The sequence below is a fragment of the Carlito syrichta genome, unplaced genomic scaffold, assembly GCF_000164805.1.
Source record: "Carlito syrichta isolate Samal-C Ts95f unplaced genomic scaffold, Tarsius_syrichta-2.0.1 Scaffold303261, whole genome shotgun sequence".
NCBI lineage: Eukaryota > Metazoa > Chordata > Mammalia > Primates > Tarsiidae > Carlito > Carlito syrichta.
Genome location: NW_007247357.1, coordinates 65,995 through 82,107, shown reverse-complemented (window position 1 = coordinate 82,107; position 16,113 = coordinate 65,995). Strand labels below are relative to the sequence as shown.

At 42.1% G+C, this 16,113-nt stretch overlaps 1 protein-coding gene across 1 annotated transcript in view; it reads left to right on the top strand.

The window, feature by feature from the left end:
- Positions 1–13,008, top strand: part of ISCA1 (iron-sulfur cluster assembly 1) — a 13,547-nt gene extending 539 nt beyond the window's left edge. The window contains exons 2-4 of the mRNA XM_008058226.1: positions 6,755–6,808; positions 9,718–9,823; positions 12,566–13,008. Of these exons, the coding sequence (XP_008056417.1) occupies positions 6,755–6,808; positions 9,718–9,823; positions 12,566–12,714 (309 nt within the window). The 3' untranslated portion in view covers positions 12,715–13,008. The remainder of the gene's footprint in view (positions 1–6,754; positions 6,809–9,717; positions 9,824–12,565) is intronic.
- The last annotated feature ends 3,105 nt before the right edge of the window (positions 13,009–16,113 follow it).

Here is a 16,113-nt window from a genome sequence, read left to right as displayed (position 1 = left end):
CCAAGCTCGCCGGGACCGCGGTGTCAGCGCGGGGGGCGTCGCGGGGCCCTAACAAAGCGTCCCCGCTCCCGGCGAGAGCGGGGCTGCCAGGCTGCGGGGCTGCCAGGCTGCAGGGCTGCGGCGCGCGGAGGGCTGGTTCCCGGTGTCCCGGGAGGCTTCGGAGACGCCCTCGGTGCCTCCCGCCGTCCCCAGCGCCCGCCGAGGACGAAAGAGGAAGGTCTGCGCCCGGGGAGGCTGCTTCTGGGTGAGAGGTTAAGCACACTCCAAGCAGCCGAGCACAAGCCGCAGAGGCTTGAGGAATGAATTCGCCGAGCATCCTGTATTCCATTCCCGTCCTTACTGTGCGGCTTTTTTGTAGCTGAGGGAAAAGCCACATAGCACAGAATGAGCCTCTTAAAGGAGAGATCCAGTGGCATCTAGGACACTCACCATGTTGTGCCTCCAGCACCTCGGCCTGGTTCCAGAATATCTTCACCCTGATAGGGAAGCTTATGATCACGTTCTTCTCGCATATTCCCCACTCTTACTTAAGGGGAAGCCTTTGTGCAAGCCTCTGCCTAGAGACTGGGCAAACTTAAATTGATTCATGGATTCTGGGTCTCTAATGCCATAAGGGCCTATTGCCAGAAAGTTGGTGGTAGCAACATAGAAGAAGGTTGTGATCAGGTGGGAGAATTTCTTTTTATAATAGATCAATGTTTCAGGCCCTGGAGGTTATTCTGACAATGTGTGGTACTAATCAGTGCCAGCATACTGATTATGCCTTATTCTCTGTTACTTTTTTCTGTATTACAAGTCCATGTTCATGTTTGGAAGATACACCATGGAATCTAACTCTTGGCACTTAGTGAAAAAGTGAAAAACGAATCACTTTATATTAAATATATTGTTGAAACCGGTTATTTTATTGTAGTGAGATTTGGCTTATAAAAGAGTTTTGGGCATTGAGGAACTTATGTATCAGAAAAAAATCTAACATGTGCCGACGTGTGAAACACTGACATGCATTGCGGGTTCGTTGATAACATGTGTAGTCATTTTGATTTGTTTGACGTCTTCCACCTGATGTTTTCCTGTTCAAGCAAACAATACAACCTGTTTTCTTCCTCCCACATTAATAATAGGTAATTTATTGTCCAATCCATTGATCAAAGACATGTGGAAGGACTTACTCCTGATTACTTACGTGCAGCTGGTAGATCATATCTTGGTGTATAATCCAGCTCTTTATTTGCTTTTTTGTGCAATTTGAATGGAAAATTTCAAGAAAGCATAACATTTTTTAAAAATTTGCACTTGCATGAGTTTATCCTGTATAATCACCAGCAATCTCTTTATAGCCCCTGAGAGGGGAAGTCGGAGTAGTTTGCTAGATTTACAGTGTCCCCTCAGAGGAGACATCCAAGTGCAAAGGGCTAAAATTATCCAAGGTCTTAAGAACAGAGATGTGCCTCCTTTCAACCTCAGTTAAAAATTATTCAGAAGAAGAATTCTTCCACTAGTAATGATAAATCAGGAAGTATCAGAAGGTGCAGGTGCAGTTTTTTGCCTTTTCTCTGTCACTGGGATGTTATCTGTTCCTTCAAAATTTCTGAGTCACCCCCTTTTTTCTCCATTTCTACGTAGATGTTTATTAAGTTCTCCAGTGTTTCAGGACGAGAAATAAAAGAGTTATACAGGTCCCATAGACCAAGCCATTGCCACCTCTTACCAGGAATAATGACGCAGTGCACATTCTCAGGATTGGTCTCTCTCCACACCTGCTACCTTTTGCTTCAGAACCTGTTATCATCCTAGTTCTCAAGGGCTCCATGTTGCCCATCTCAGCTGTTCTGGTTCACTTGCAGGAATCCGGTGTCTGGACTCTATTGTCCTACTTACTAACATGGCTGACTTTAGAAGCTCCTTTTTCTGTGATCTTTCTTAGAATCTGATACCAGAGAAAAGGCACACCAGTGCCGCTTTCCACCACAGCCAGTGCTAGTGGGCTTACGGTTATTTTAGTCCTGGCATTCATGTCTTAGTCTCAAGACTATGCCACGTAATGCTGGTTGTGCTTAGATTAACCCCATCATGTCCTATGCAGTGCAAAAGCAGTGAGTTGATCAGAGACCTAATGAGTAGACACAGATAAGAGCAAACAAAAGTAGAGATAATTTAGTAAAACTGAAATTAATCCTGAAGAGGGTTGGTGGTTTGTTGGAGATAAAGGCTTAAGCTGGTAATGGGCTGCCCATGAAACTTACATGAAACCAGGGTAGCTCCTTGATTGAGTGCTCCAACCCACCACATCAGTATGAGCACCCTTGGACATCTGCAGAGAACATCCTGGAAGAATGGATGCCGATCCCCCCCACCCCAATTTCCTACATATCCAGGAATTGACAAATGGAATTGAATTTGTAGGAGTCAGAGTAAGATGATTTGAGAACCTGATAAGCAAATGCTACCCTGCTGGCAGACACATTTATAAGTATGTAGTCATTGTAAATAATTATTTTTAAAATAAGTTTTAGGGTCATAGCTCTTTATTCTTTCAGTTACTAGCCCTTTGCAAAATATTTACAGAATTGTCAGAATAAAAAGATACATGTAAACCAGTACACTTGGAATGTACACAATAAATGATGATGCATGCTTATTACCATGTATCAAATGAGAAAAAAATTTTTGAATTGTTTCAATGGTGGCTACAGAATTGTGTATATATCCTATAATTACAAATATTATGTGTGTGTGTGTATGAATAGGAAAAGACAAAAGGGAAACAGCACCATAATGCCTGCTGTAGTTGTTAAAGAATGAGTTTTACAGCCGGGCATGGTGGCTTGCGCCTATAATCCTAGCACATTGAAAAACTGAGGCGAAAGAATTGCCTCAACCCAGAGGTTTGAGACCAGCTTGGGCAAATTGGCAAGACCTCATCTCTACAGTAAATCAAATTAGCCAGTCATGGTGGCGCGTGCCTACAGTACCAGCTACTTGGAAGGCTGAGGCGGAGGGATCGCCGGATTCCAGCAGGTTGAGGCTTCAGTAGCCTGGGCAACAGAGCGAGACTCCAACTCAAAAAAAAAGAGTGAATTTAACGTAATATACTATAGCTTGTTCTTTGGCTACTATTTGCCATTTTTTTCCCCAAAAATTCAAATGTTGAATATTAATCACCTTTTTAGCATTCAAATGCCAGATTTATAATGAAATAAGTTGTAGTTGTTGGCACATGTTTAGTATACATAATCACGGAGTTAACTTGGGTTTTTAATTTTATTTTCTTAAGCAGCAAAAAAATGAAAATTGCCTGGGCAGTTACTTAAGTAAATACAGTATTGAAGATGAAAAGTTTCCTCTACAAGTAATGAAAACCATATGGCATCGAACAAAAGTGTGTTGATATGAATTATTGTTTTGGGGTTTTTTTGGGGGGGGGCTTGTTTGGTTGGTTGGGTTTTTTTGAGTCGGAGTCTCACTCTGTCACCCAGGCTGGAGTGCAGTGGCCGCTCCCGGCCACTGCAGCCTTGACCTGCTGGGCTTCGGCGATTCTTCCGCCTCAGCCTTCCAAGTAGCTGTAACTACAGGCGCGTGCTACTATGCGTGGCTAGTTTGTTGTTGTTGTTTTTGAGTTGGAGTCTCACTCTGTCACCCAGACTGGAGTGCAGTGGTCGCTCCCGGCCACTGCAGCCTCAACGTGCTGGGCTCCGGCGATCTTTCCGCCTCAGCCTTCCAAGTAGCCAGAATTACAGGCATGCGCTACCACATCCGGCTGATTTTTTGATTTATTGTAGAGACGAGGTCTCACCAAGTTGCCCGGCGGGTCTCGAATCCGCAGACTCAGGCAATCTTCTCACCTCGGCCTCGCAAAGTACTGGGATTACAGGCTGAGCCACCAAGCCCGGCCGAATTATTGTTTAGACACGTTCATCTACAGTACCTTTTCCCATAATTAAAAAAAAAATCCTGGAAATATACATGTATCTCTCTTCAATTAGGCCGGTCTGTCTTAACTAAGAGACATCCTCTCACTTAAAGGAGTCACGTTTTTGTGATTTACGTATGAATAGATTAAAAACCATCATATTTCAGTGGGCTTCAAGAATCTCTTAAGTTTTAAAACATGGACCAAATCTCAGGTGAACTACAGTCATTAATTGTACATAAATTTCTCAAGGAATTGTCGGTTTCTTAGTTGTTCTGAGGTGTGCATTGATACCAGCAGGCTGCTAGTCCCTGCAGCATACTGACTGCTTAGTTAAAGATTTTACATTGTTTCCCAAACTTATTTTACCTAAGCCTACCTAGAGCCGCTAGGGTGTCTAAATAGCTTAGAGCAAATTAGATTTCTTAGCTTCTGCCTGGTACTGGGATACAAAAAGCACTTTTTGTAGCTAGAATTTTTTTTCCATCACAAATCGTGTTCCTTATTTAGCCATTCCGACTTGTTCTGAAATCAGATCAGCCACTTTTTTGAAAGTTATAAGAACCATCTCTTTCCCCTTGATTGAGTACTCAACTGGGTTATTCATCATTTAGTAATACCCTCCCAATGGGAGTATGTTTGGTCCTGTCCTGACGCAGGAAAATTAAGACACATTTTTGGTTCCTAAGACCAAGCTAGATAATTTAGAAAGCCACTTGGAGATAAAAATACTTGGGCCCGGTAATCTGAGTAGTGTGGGAGATACGTTTGTTTTGTTTAGGTCATATGGTGATGTGCAGGTCTGGGCCCTTGACCTGCCCACATTAAAGAAAGACTACGCATTGGATTTTAAACTATTTCCCACGGCTATACCTTTTTAAAAAACTTACAGAAATCTTTTTTTATTTGACAGTAAGTAGATTAATTTCTTCAGCATGCATGTAGGAAAATATGACCTTGAAAATTTAAAAGTAGCAGATAAGAAAGCCAGCTTTTACTGGCAACCGTTTAGAAGGATAAATGAGCAGTTTTAAAAAATGTTAACAAATGTCTCTGTAGCTGTTTGACGTTGATATTCTGTGATCTCAAAAAAAGAAAAAGAAAAGACAAGCCTTAAAACTCTGCTCTTCAGCGTTTCTGCCTTCTGCTCCCTGCATCCTCTCCATATTGCCAGGCCACATGCCTCTTCTGATCAAACTGTGAAAAAGACCTTTAGAGACCACCAACTGGTGGTGATTTTTTTTTTTTTACAGTGACACACAATAAGAAATATATTCACACACTATATATTAATAACAAATGTTCCACTAAACATTAATTTCATTCAGTGTAATACACTATTTTCTTTTTTAAATGCTGGTTTCAGCTTTCTAAATTGGCTTCGTGACCCTTCTAAATTGGGTTCAGATTGTAGTTAAACGGCCTCATCTGGCCAAGCCCTCACCCAGAGAGCTGGAGAGCGTCCTCTCAAGCCTTCTGTTGGGTCTGTTCCCCCAACACAGGCATTCTGGCTACAGTTTGCCACTAAGTCATAGGTCATAATATCCAGACCTTGAGACATCACAAGCCAATAAAATGTCCATATAAAAAACTGGAGGGCCAGCACAACATTGCCAACTGGAGATGCTAATGAGTGGAAAGGAGGCAGGTAATCACTTCACTAGGATGTACTGTCTTCATCATCATAATAGCTGGCTTGTATTCAGATCTTTGTGTCCTGAGTGCTTGTCATGAATTCAGATATTTAATTCTCACTAGAATCCTGAGAAGGAGAGACTGTTATCCCCACTTTAGCAGTAAGGGCTTAAAGTCAGAGAAGCCACTTAACCTGACTGCCCGTGGGGCACAGCTAGGAAGCAGATGAGGAATGCCTTGGAATACTGTTCCCAGCAGCCTCCTTCCTGAGAAAGGTCTGTCGGTAACACTGACCTGTACACACACACAACGTTGTGCCGCCTTCCTCATTCTGAGGCCTTCTGAGCTAGATTAAACAGCATTCTTCCAGGGAAACAACTCCACCCTGTTCTTACTTCTGTCGGTGGCTAACTTATTTCTCTTCATCTAGATGTCCTGAGATATTGGTTTAATTCACACTGAAAAATCGATGTGAGTATTTGGTGGGACTGGTACAAGAAGCATACCCTCTTAGCCAGGCATGGTGGTGCACACCTGTAGTCACAGCTACTTGGAAGGCTGAGGCAGGAGGATTGCTTGAACCCAGAAGTTCCGGTCTGCTGTGAGCTATGATTGTATCACTGCACTCCAGCTTGGGCCACAGAGTGAGACTCTGTCTTTAAATTAAAAGAAAAAAAATCACATCCTGGGCTATTTTAGTCTGGTAACATTCTTCCATCTGTGCATTTTGATGGATTTGAGTAAGCAAACAAACAGTAGGATTAATAATCAACAAGAAAACCACCTGAACGTTGACATTGCCACTGAGGTACTTGGTTCATTTGTTGACTGTTTACTGGCCTTCTGGATATCAGGCAGTGTGCTTGTTGCTGGGCATAGAGTAGGTGCACAAAATAGATGCCCAGAAAAATGACATTTGTGATGTAACTAGATAATGCCATAGAGAGTATGACAGGGAACTCAATGGAACTGGAGAACAAGATTAAAACGATGTTGCTAGTTTTTCATTTTTAAAGATAGAGGATATTTTGAATTGAGTAGAGTTCATATGTTTGTGTATAAAATCCACAAGGTACCCTAGCAAGAATGGAACGTACATTTTTCACGTGAATTTGCTAAACGTAGGCTTGAATAAAGACTAGAAAATGTAAGACTTTGAAGAATGCAAGTTTTGTAGCTAAAAGCTTAATGTTTTCTTTTCTTCAGACACCTTCAGCAGTAAACAAGATAAAACAACTTCTTAAAGATAAGCCTGAGCACGTAAGTAAAACCAGTTGAATATTTAGTAAAAAATGGAAGTTGTGTTTTCAGAATGAGTTTATCTTGTGATAAACAGTATGTTTTATTAGCTAGGTTTTCTTTTAAAAGTGAAATATGCTCATGACTTTTAAAAATTCTAATAATACAAATGGGTATTTAATGAAAAAGAAGTCATTCTCAACCCCAGACTCTTATCCTAATTCTTTCTTCCAAGAAGCAACCTCTTCGGTCCTTCCAGGGATAATCTGAGCATTTGATGTGGCTGCACCGGGCTTTCTCACCCTTCCCACTGTTGACACTTCAGGGTGAGTGGCAGGATGTTTGGTGGCATCTCTGCCCTCTACACCCACCAGGTGTCGGTAACACCTCCTTTCCTTCTCCCTGAGGGGAACCACTGCCTGGACTGCCTGTTACTCTTGTGTGTGTCTCCCCCTACGAGATGAGCACATGCCATACATGCTGTGGCTGCACTTTGCTTTTTACCCCAAAATTCTAGCTTGAAGATCTTTTTATATCACTGTATACAAATCGACCTCGTCCTTTTTTGTGGCTGCTTATGTAGCATGTTCCATTGAACAGGTTTTGTGTCTCTAGCCAGTCCCCCATGTGAAAGCTCAGCTGGGTAGTTTTCATTCAGTGCTGCCACAGACATCATTCATCAACTGTTTGGTGGCTGTGATGTGCCGGGCCATTATTCTAGACTGTAAACGTGGCTCGGTGCACCTACATAGGGTTCGTTGCTAGTTGAAATGGAATTGTCGAATTAGGGGTGCGTGTCCTCTTATTCATCGTACATTGTTAATTGCCATTGGGAGGGTATACATCACTTCAAGTATGAACTGTCAGTATTTAATAATCAGACTGGAGTGGTTTCTGGGTTCCATTGTACAGCCTACATCACAATGTAATAGGGGGTCTCGAACCCGCCTTCTAAGAATTATTACCTGCTAAAGGATATAAGTGTCCCAACTCAACTGATAGACTAATTAATAACTAGAGTATAAATTGACCAAATGAAGCAGAAATTTATTTTGTAGATTTGAGGGATGTTTGTTCATATTGGTATAAAAAGTTGTAAAACATATGGCACGAGCACTTCCTTTTTAAAACTCCAGGTGCCTAAAAACTTGTAAGTTCACATGCTCTAAGTGTCTGTATCCATTCCTAATAGTTGAACTTCTGCTTGCTTGAGTCTTCCTGTTTACAAAAATAAAAACATAAACAAATACTTACGACATGTGCTTCAGAATTTTAACTTGTCAGTTAATTATTTATCATTCTGAATATGGGAACTTCCCTCATATAGTCTAAACTGTCACTCTGAAGGTGAATAAAACTAGTTCTATCTCCTTGCTTTTATTCAAGGACAAAAAAGACCATTCTCTGAATGCTTTGCCTTATGAAATCTCTCAGGCATGTGAAAATTCTTACTATGCTCTTTACCAGATTTCTTTCCACTTCAGGATGCTTTCCTGAAGCAAGCACACACTGCTGCTTTTCAGAGAATCAGATTCTGCTGGTGAAATAATACTTCTTATAATAATAGTTGTAAGCCGGGCTCAGTAGCTCAGCCTGTAATCCCGCACCTTGGGAGGCTGAGGTGAGTGAATTGCCTGAGCCCGTGGGTTCGAGACCCGCCTGGGCAACTTGGTGAGCCCTCACCTCAAAAATAAATCAAAAAATTAGCCGGGCGTGGTAGCGCGCGCCTGTAGTTCCAGCTACTGGGAAGGCTGAGGCAGAAGGATCGCCGGAGCCCGGCAGGTCAAGGCTGTGGTGGCCGGGAGCGGCCACTGCACTCCAATCTGGGCGACAGAGTGAGACTCCAACTCAATAATAATAATAATAATAATAATTGTACTGTACATAGTCATCTCTATGTATCTATGAGTTCTGCATGCATGGATTCAGCCAACTGCAAATCAAAAATACTTGGGGGGGGAAAAGGATTGCATCTGTACCAAACGAGTTCAGACTTTTTCTTACTGTCATTACTCCCTCAACAATATTGTATACAACTATATACATAGCATTTACATTGTACTAGGTATTATAAGTCATCTAGAGAGGATTTAAAGTATGTGGGAAGGTGTGTGTAGCTTATATGCAAATACTACACCATTTTATATAAGGGACCTGAGTATCCACAGCCGGTATCTGCAAGGGCTTCTGGAACCAATCCCCTGAGAATACCAAGGGATGACTGTGCTTAAATGAAAAAGCAGCCAGGTGCAGGTGCTTATGCCTATAATCCCAGCACTTTGGGAGGTGGAGGCAAGAGGATTGCCTGAGTCCAGGGATTTAAGACCAGCCAGGGCAACTTGGCGACACCTCATCTCTACAATAATCAAATAGTAGCTGGGTGTGGTGGCACATGCCTGTGGTTCCAGCTACTTGGAAGACTGAGGCGGAAGAATTGCCTGAGCCCAGCAGGTTGAGGCTGTGGTGGCACTGCAGTCCACGGTGGGCAACGGAGTGAAACTCTGACTCAAAAAAAAAGCAAAGAAGAAGAAAAAACAGATAGGCTCCCTAAATAAGGAACTTAGATATTATTAGAAAATTGCATTAATGTAAACATTGACATTTTGCAAGTGCTCTTTGGTCACTTTTTAAATTTCTCTTGTCTGTATTGACTGCAGTCTTTTCCTTTCTGTTGTTCAAGAATGTTTATATAAGTCTGCCCTAGAATTAGGCCCCCATGAAGAGGTATGATTGGCAGGTGATGACCTGTGAACTCTGGTGAACCCTAACCATAGAGAACCATCCAGAGAACATCTCACACAATGAGGTAGAGCAAAAACATTTTTAAGAAGATCCCATTTTGTTAGGGGGAGGCATTTCTGCTATCAGACACTTTATTGATATAATTGTTTAATCTGTACTTTAAATTTATATTTTTAATTCTTTTTCAGGTAGGTGTAAAAGTCGGTGTCCGAACCAGGGGCTGTAATGGCCTTTCTTATACTCTGGAATATACAAAGACAAAAGGAGATTCTGATGAAGAAGTTGTTCAAGATGGTAAGTTATTAACATTTTTCGGACCCTTTATCCATAATTTTTAGCTGTGAACAGCATGAAATAAACACTAATGGTATGGTAGGAATATAGCCTGGGTAATACAGTGAGACCCTTTCTCTAAAAAATAAAAAAAAAAAACACATAAAAATAAAAAGATAAAAATACAACATATCTGCATGGGACACTTACCATTAATGGAGCTTGCAGGACTGGAATTTGCTCTTTGTGAGTCAGTGAGTGAGTGGTGAGTGGCTATTAAGGCCTAGGACATTACACCACTGTAGACTTTACACTGTATATTTGGGCTACTCTAAATTTATTGCAAAATGTGTTTCTTCAATAATAAATAAACCTTCACTTGCAACAACTTTTTAACATTATAAACTTTTAATTTTGTAAACTTTTTTGCTCTTTTGTAATAAAACAGCTGAAAACAAAAGCTTACTATAGAGCTATACAAAAAATATTTTTATATATCTTTATTCTGTAAGCTTTGTGTAAACTTTATAAGCTTTTTAGTTAAAAACTAAGACACAAACACATCGGCCCAGACCTACGTAGGGTCAGGATCATCAGTATGACTGACTTACACCTCCATGTCTCGTCCCACTAGAAGGTCTTCAGGAGCAGTAACACCCATGGGGCTGTCATCTCCTGTGATAACAGTGCCTTCTTCGGGAATACCTCAGGCTGTTTTGCAGTTAGCCTTTTTTTTTGTAATAAGTAGGAGCATAATTAAAAGCATAATATAGAAAATACACAAGCCAAAAATATAGTCATTTACTGTCACTGCCAAGTATTACATAATGTCCATAATTATATGTGCTGTACTTGTATACAACTGTCACTGTGTTGATTTATACCACAAACACATGAGCAATGCATTGAGCTATGATGTCATGGCAACTACTTAGACAATAGGAATTTTTCAGCTCTATTAAAATCTTAGGGGGCCAGAGTCATGTATGTGGTCCCTCGTTGATCAAAACGTTATTATGTGGCACCTGACTTCCAAATACAAAATCCAAAATGCTTCTGGTCTCAATATCAACTCATGCTTTCTTGTTTTGTTTGATTTTGTTTAGTTCTGTTTGTAAATTGGAGTCTTGCTCTGTCGTCCAGGCTGGAGTGCAGTGGCACACTCATGGCCATCACAGCCTCAACCTGCTGGGCTCAGTTGTTCCTTCTACCTCAGCGTTCTAAGTAGCTGGAACTACAGCTGTGTGCCACTACAACTGACTAATTTTTTTTTTTTTTTAGTCATAGAGATGAGATCTCGCCAAGTATCCCGGGCTGGTCTCAAACTTGTGGGCTCAGGCAGTTCTCTCACCTCTGCCTCTCAAAGTGTTGGGATTACAGGCATGAGCCACCACACCTGGCTCAATTCATGCTTTCAAAGAATTCCGTGTTTCCAATTTTTACTAAAAATTTCATTTACATTTACCACTACTCTTTTCTTCACCAAATAATCTGATAAAGCCTATCTAAAATAAGATAAATAATGCTGCAGGGTGGGGAGAATTGAGTGTTCATGGGTTTTGCAGTGGTGATTTTGTGCATTGGAATTTGCTCTTAGCTAGCTTGCAGTCCCTGCCTATGTGGGAGAACTATGCCAGGATCCTTAAGTGTGCTTTCTTATTAAAATGAAGTTACTAACCAATAAAGACATTTTAAAATAAATTATTTTAAAAATCAACTCATAGCATATTATAAACCTTAGACTTTCAATCTATAAGTCGATTTAATTATATATAGTTTATATTTAGGTAATGACTCACTTTCTTAGAAGGAAAGGGTTGGGGGGGGGGTTTTATTTGTTTGTTTGTTTGTTTTTTGGTTTTTGTTTTTTGAGTCAGAGTCTCACTCTGCTGCCCAGGCTGGAGTGCAGTGGCTCGATTATGGCTCACTGGCTCACTGCAGACTTGACATACTGGGCTCAGGCAATCCTCCCACCTCAGCTTCCTTGTAGCTGGGACAAGAGATGCACACCACTAGATCTGGCTAATTTTTTTGACATTTTATAGAAACAGGGTCTCCCTCTGTTGCCTAGGCTGTTCTCAAACTCCTGGGCTCAAGCAGTCCTTCCCCCTCAGCCTCTCAAAGTGCTGGGATTACAGGTGTGAGCCACCACACCCAGCCAGAAGAAGGCTTTCTTAAACTAATTGTGTTTACAAAGATGTCGACCTCTACCTACATAACTACGAGGAAATATGATCCATTTTCTGGCCCGTGGAAATATGATCCATTTTCTGGCCCGTAACCAGAACAGAACTATGCTTTACTGATTGGTCTTATTAAAGTATTCTCAATTCAAAATGATCCTTTGTATGTCTCTAGGCTTACGCATGTGTTGAGTATATAGATGTCCTTTGTAGGATTTTCGTAAGTTTTATCGCTTCGTGCTTTAGAAAACTGTAACTGAGAAAATATACACATTTTCTTCATATCACACATAGAAAAAACGAGTGAAAGACAAATTCCAGTTTTGCACAGAATTGTCATGGTATTTGCTTGTATAAAGCTGTCCCTCCTAATGTTACTGTTTTTTCACAAGGATTGGTGTGTGGGAATGAGGGGACAGACAGGAAACTGAGCACTTAATCCCTTGAGGAAATAATACAAAATATTCAGAAGCTTCCTGTTTGGTTTTTGTAGTTACTATTTAAAGCTCACTTGTGCTTTGAATCAGCAGGTTCCATAAAGCTGCAGGCTTTATATGACACATGTTTTGTTTTCCCTAAGGAGTCAGAGTGTTCATCGAAAAGAAAGCACAGCTAACACTTTTAGGAACAGAAATGGACTATGTTGAAGACAAATTATCCAGTGAATTTGTGTTCAATAACCCAAACATCAAAGGAACTTGTGGCTGTGGAGAAAGCTTTAATATTTGAAACCTCAGGACTTCTGGCCATAAGCCCCAGGGCAGCTCGAAGAGGCCTTTGGGTTTACTGAAGAAACCAAGCGACTGTCACGTGCTTAATATGTGGCTGTCTTGCAAAGAAAATAAAGTGATGCATTTTGAAAATGAAGCCAGTGTGGTGGATTCCAGAAGAAATGGTATTTGTATTCTCTGTAGGGGACAGAAAATGAGAAGCCATTGCTCCTTTTGGATCATTTCACTCTCCGCATCCTTTCTTAGTAGAACCAGTTTCATTGAAGTTGCCTCCCGAGCACCTGTTCATCCATTCAGCAAATAGAATAATAGGTGTGCACCCGTTGGAGCGCTGTGGAGTGGCTTGAATGTGCGTCTTTCTCAACATTTTTCTCAACTGGACTGGTGACGCCTAAGTTTCAGAGGTAGAAAATCCTGACTGCTGGTGCAGTAACATGCAGGTACACTGTTTTTCCACCCAAACTTGGCATGGCCTTTTTATGTCTTGAGCAAACATTTCATTGTCAGACCTCACTTGCATACCACATACCCTTTAACGGCTGGGTGAAGATTTCCTTGAACTGTAGTGTAGAACTGAGTTCTGAGTGATGGTATCAAAAGGTGAGAAATACTTTATCCAGCTGGTTTTTAATCCATTTCTTCTGCCACCCTGTCTGCTCAAAGATGGGATCTCAAGATGATTTGGATTGTTTTAGTTGAAGAATTTCTTAAAAGCCATCTAACCTTGCTCCCCCAATTCTGTATGTGAGGACGCAAAACCCCAGGGAGGTCGAAGGGCTTTTGTCCTCCCTCAGTGCACAAGTTAGGGAGCTGGGACTCTGCCCATCTCCCTTCCTCATAGGTGGCACATGTGCTCTGCCCCCTGGAGCAGTCAGTGACAGCGAGCAGTGGTCTGGCTTCTTTGGTCAACATTTTGATAGAATTTCTTTGTAATTTGGGGGGGATTATATTAGTTTTATTTTGAATAGGAAAAATCTTATTTTAAAACCCTTTTATGTGAATTACCATCTTGTTTCTTCAAACTTTGAAACAATGGTTTATAGCAGAGACGACATTGTAGCAACCCAGAATTACTCTTTTGGAATTTAGTCATAATTATGATGGAGAACATGGGGGACTTGTCCTAAAATTGCCAATATGTGCACACTTTCTGGTTCCTAAGTCCAGTTGCTAAAATTTTTAAATGATTTTTAAGCTCACATTTTTATCACCAACTTTTCTTTAAAAGTGCTCCTTTTGTCAGTTATTGATTTTCCTGGATTTGACATTTTTAATTCTATGAGATGACCTATATGCTTTTTTTGAAAGCTGATTCTCATGAATTCAAGTAGCTGAGTTCCTTTATGTTTGTTTTATTTACTAAAGTAGCTGCCACAAAATGCACCAAAACCTAGAGCGGTAGTTTTATGTGAATTCTTATGAGTTTGTATCAGTAATATAATTGTTGATCCACTTATAATTTGTGCAATACTGTTTGTATGTAGAGATTGAGTTATCAATAAAAAATGTGGCCTCTCTGTGATCATAGAATTACTTTTTCTTGTGGAGGGAGCAGGTTTGGGGTAATAACCACTAGAGCTACTGATGAAATTGCAGTCCTTCCTGTCCGGTCCCTGTCGCCAGGCCTTTTCTCCACCGCCTGCTGTGTCGAGTCTGAGCTGCTGGTCTCTGCGGTCCTGGAGGGACCATCTCAGCTGGCTCCTGTCTCCCTGGCTTTGTTAGCCTGGCTGTCCCCTTGTTCCATTGCAGAGTCACCACCCCTCCACACTGCTTCCTCATGTCCTCATGAGGACAGGACCTGTCCCCGCTGGAACACTTTTTCTTCTGTCACCCGAGCTTGATATTCACCTCCCCCGAGAAGGTTCTTAATAGTTCCCTTCCGGCACCATGGTGAGCACCGGTTCTACCAGCCTCGAGGTTGCAGGGGTCATCAGAGACCGTCCCTGACCTCAGGATCATAGAGTTGACAGACGAAGCACACAGGGAAGAGCAGCAGTACACATGATGAGTGTTGGTCACTGGCACGGATCACACACTCGCCACATGCCGGGAACTTCTCGTTTGTATCATCTTCACAGCGATCCAGGGAAGGAGGTCTGGCTGCTGTCTTTTTCATAGATGAGAAACCAAAGCACAATAAATAGAATATTTCAGCAAAGTGGCTGAGTTGGAATCACAGCCTTCGCTCCGGCTGCAGACACCGTGGTCCTGGCAGCAACGCCATCCTGCATGTCCTGATAGGAACCAAACAGCTGCGCTTCTGATAAGAAATCCTGGAGGTTATGACCCTGAGCCCAGCCGAAAGACAACCCTCAGGAGCGTTGGGAAAATACAGAGAGTAGCTAAGCACTCAGAAGAAGACGGTTAAGAGAGAGGCAGCATGTGAGGATGGAGAGCGAGGTAGAGGCCAGGGCACTTAGGCTTTTTAGAGGTTCTGTGGGCGGTGACAGCCGCCAAGTGTTGACGGGGAGTCACCAGAAAACAATGGCATCTGGAAGGGTCAGCGAGGCCCTCTGGGGGATGGACTAGGCTGGATGGCAGGGGGAAGACATGTAGAATTCCAAGCAGAACCTGAGGAGGGACCAGGTTGAGGAAGTCTTCAGAGGCAGAATGAGCGAGACACTGCCCAGTCGAACCTCGACAGCCATTGTTTTGTGTCTCATGACTTACGCTTATTCAGGCAGTACTTTTACTGTTCTGTGGTTTTAGTTTTTGTCTCTTACACAGTACCAAAAGGTTCTTGAAGACAGGAACTCGATTGCTTTAATGTTCATTGAGCATCGGACATATCAGAACCATTTCCGACAGTAACTCCATCCCACACCATGCCAGAGCCATGGCGAGCAAGCCTTCGCCCTAACCAGGAAGGTTCTGTCTGCCTCACATTCACCCACAAGTCACTCACAAACCCTGGGTGTCCTTGCAAGAGGTCAGTTTATCATGCCCCTGGGTGACCAGTAGGCCTGCAGATACTGGGGTAGGAGCCTTACACAGCCAGTAGCAGCAAATCTCTTGCTTTGTATGATCACCATTGGCAGCCCACACTTGCATAGCAAGATGCTCAATTGAATGGCTCAGGCCATTGTGTGTGGTTAAAAATACTCCTTACACAAAGTGAGGACCAATGGGTAGCCCAGACTTCACCTGTGTGATGACTACTTACATAGCTAACCTTAAATTGTACCCCACATCTTTTTTTTTTTTTTTAATTGGAGTCTCACTCTGTTGTTCAGGCTGGAGGGCTATGGCACGTTCACGGCCACCACAGCCTTGACCTACCGGGCTCAGGCGATCCTTCTGTCTCAACCTTCCAAGCAGCTGGAACCACAGGCATGCACCACCGCGCCCAGCTAATTTTTTGATTTATTGTAGAGATGAGGTCTCGCCAAGTTGCCCA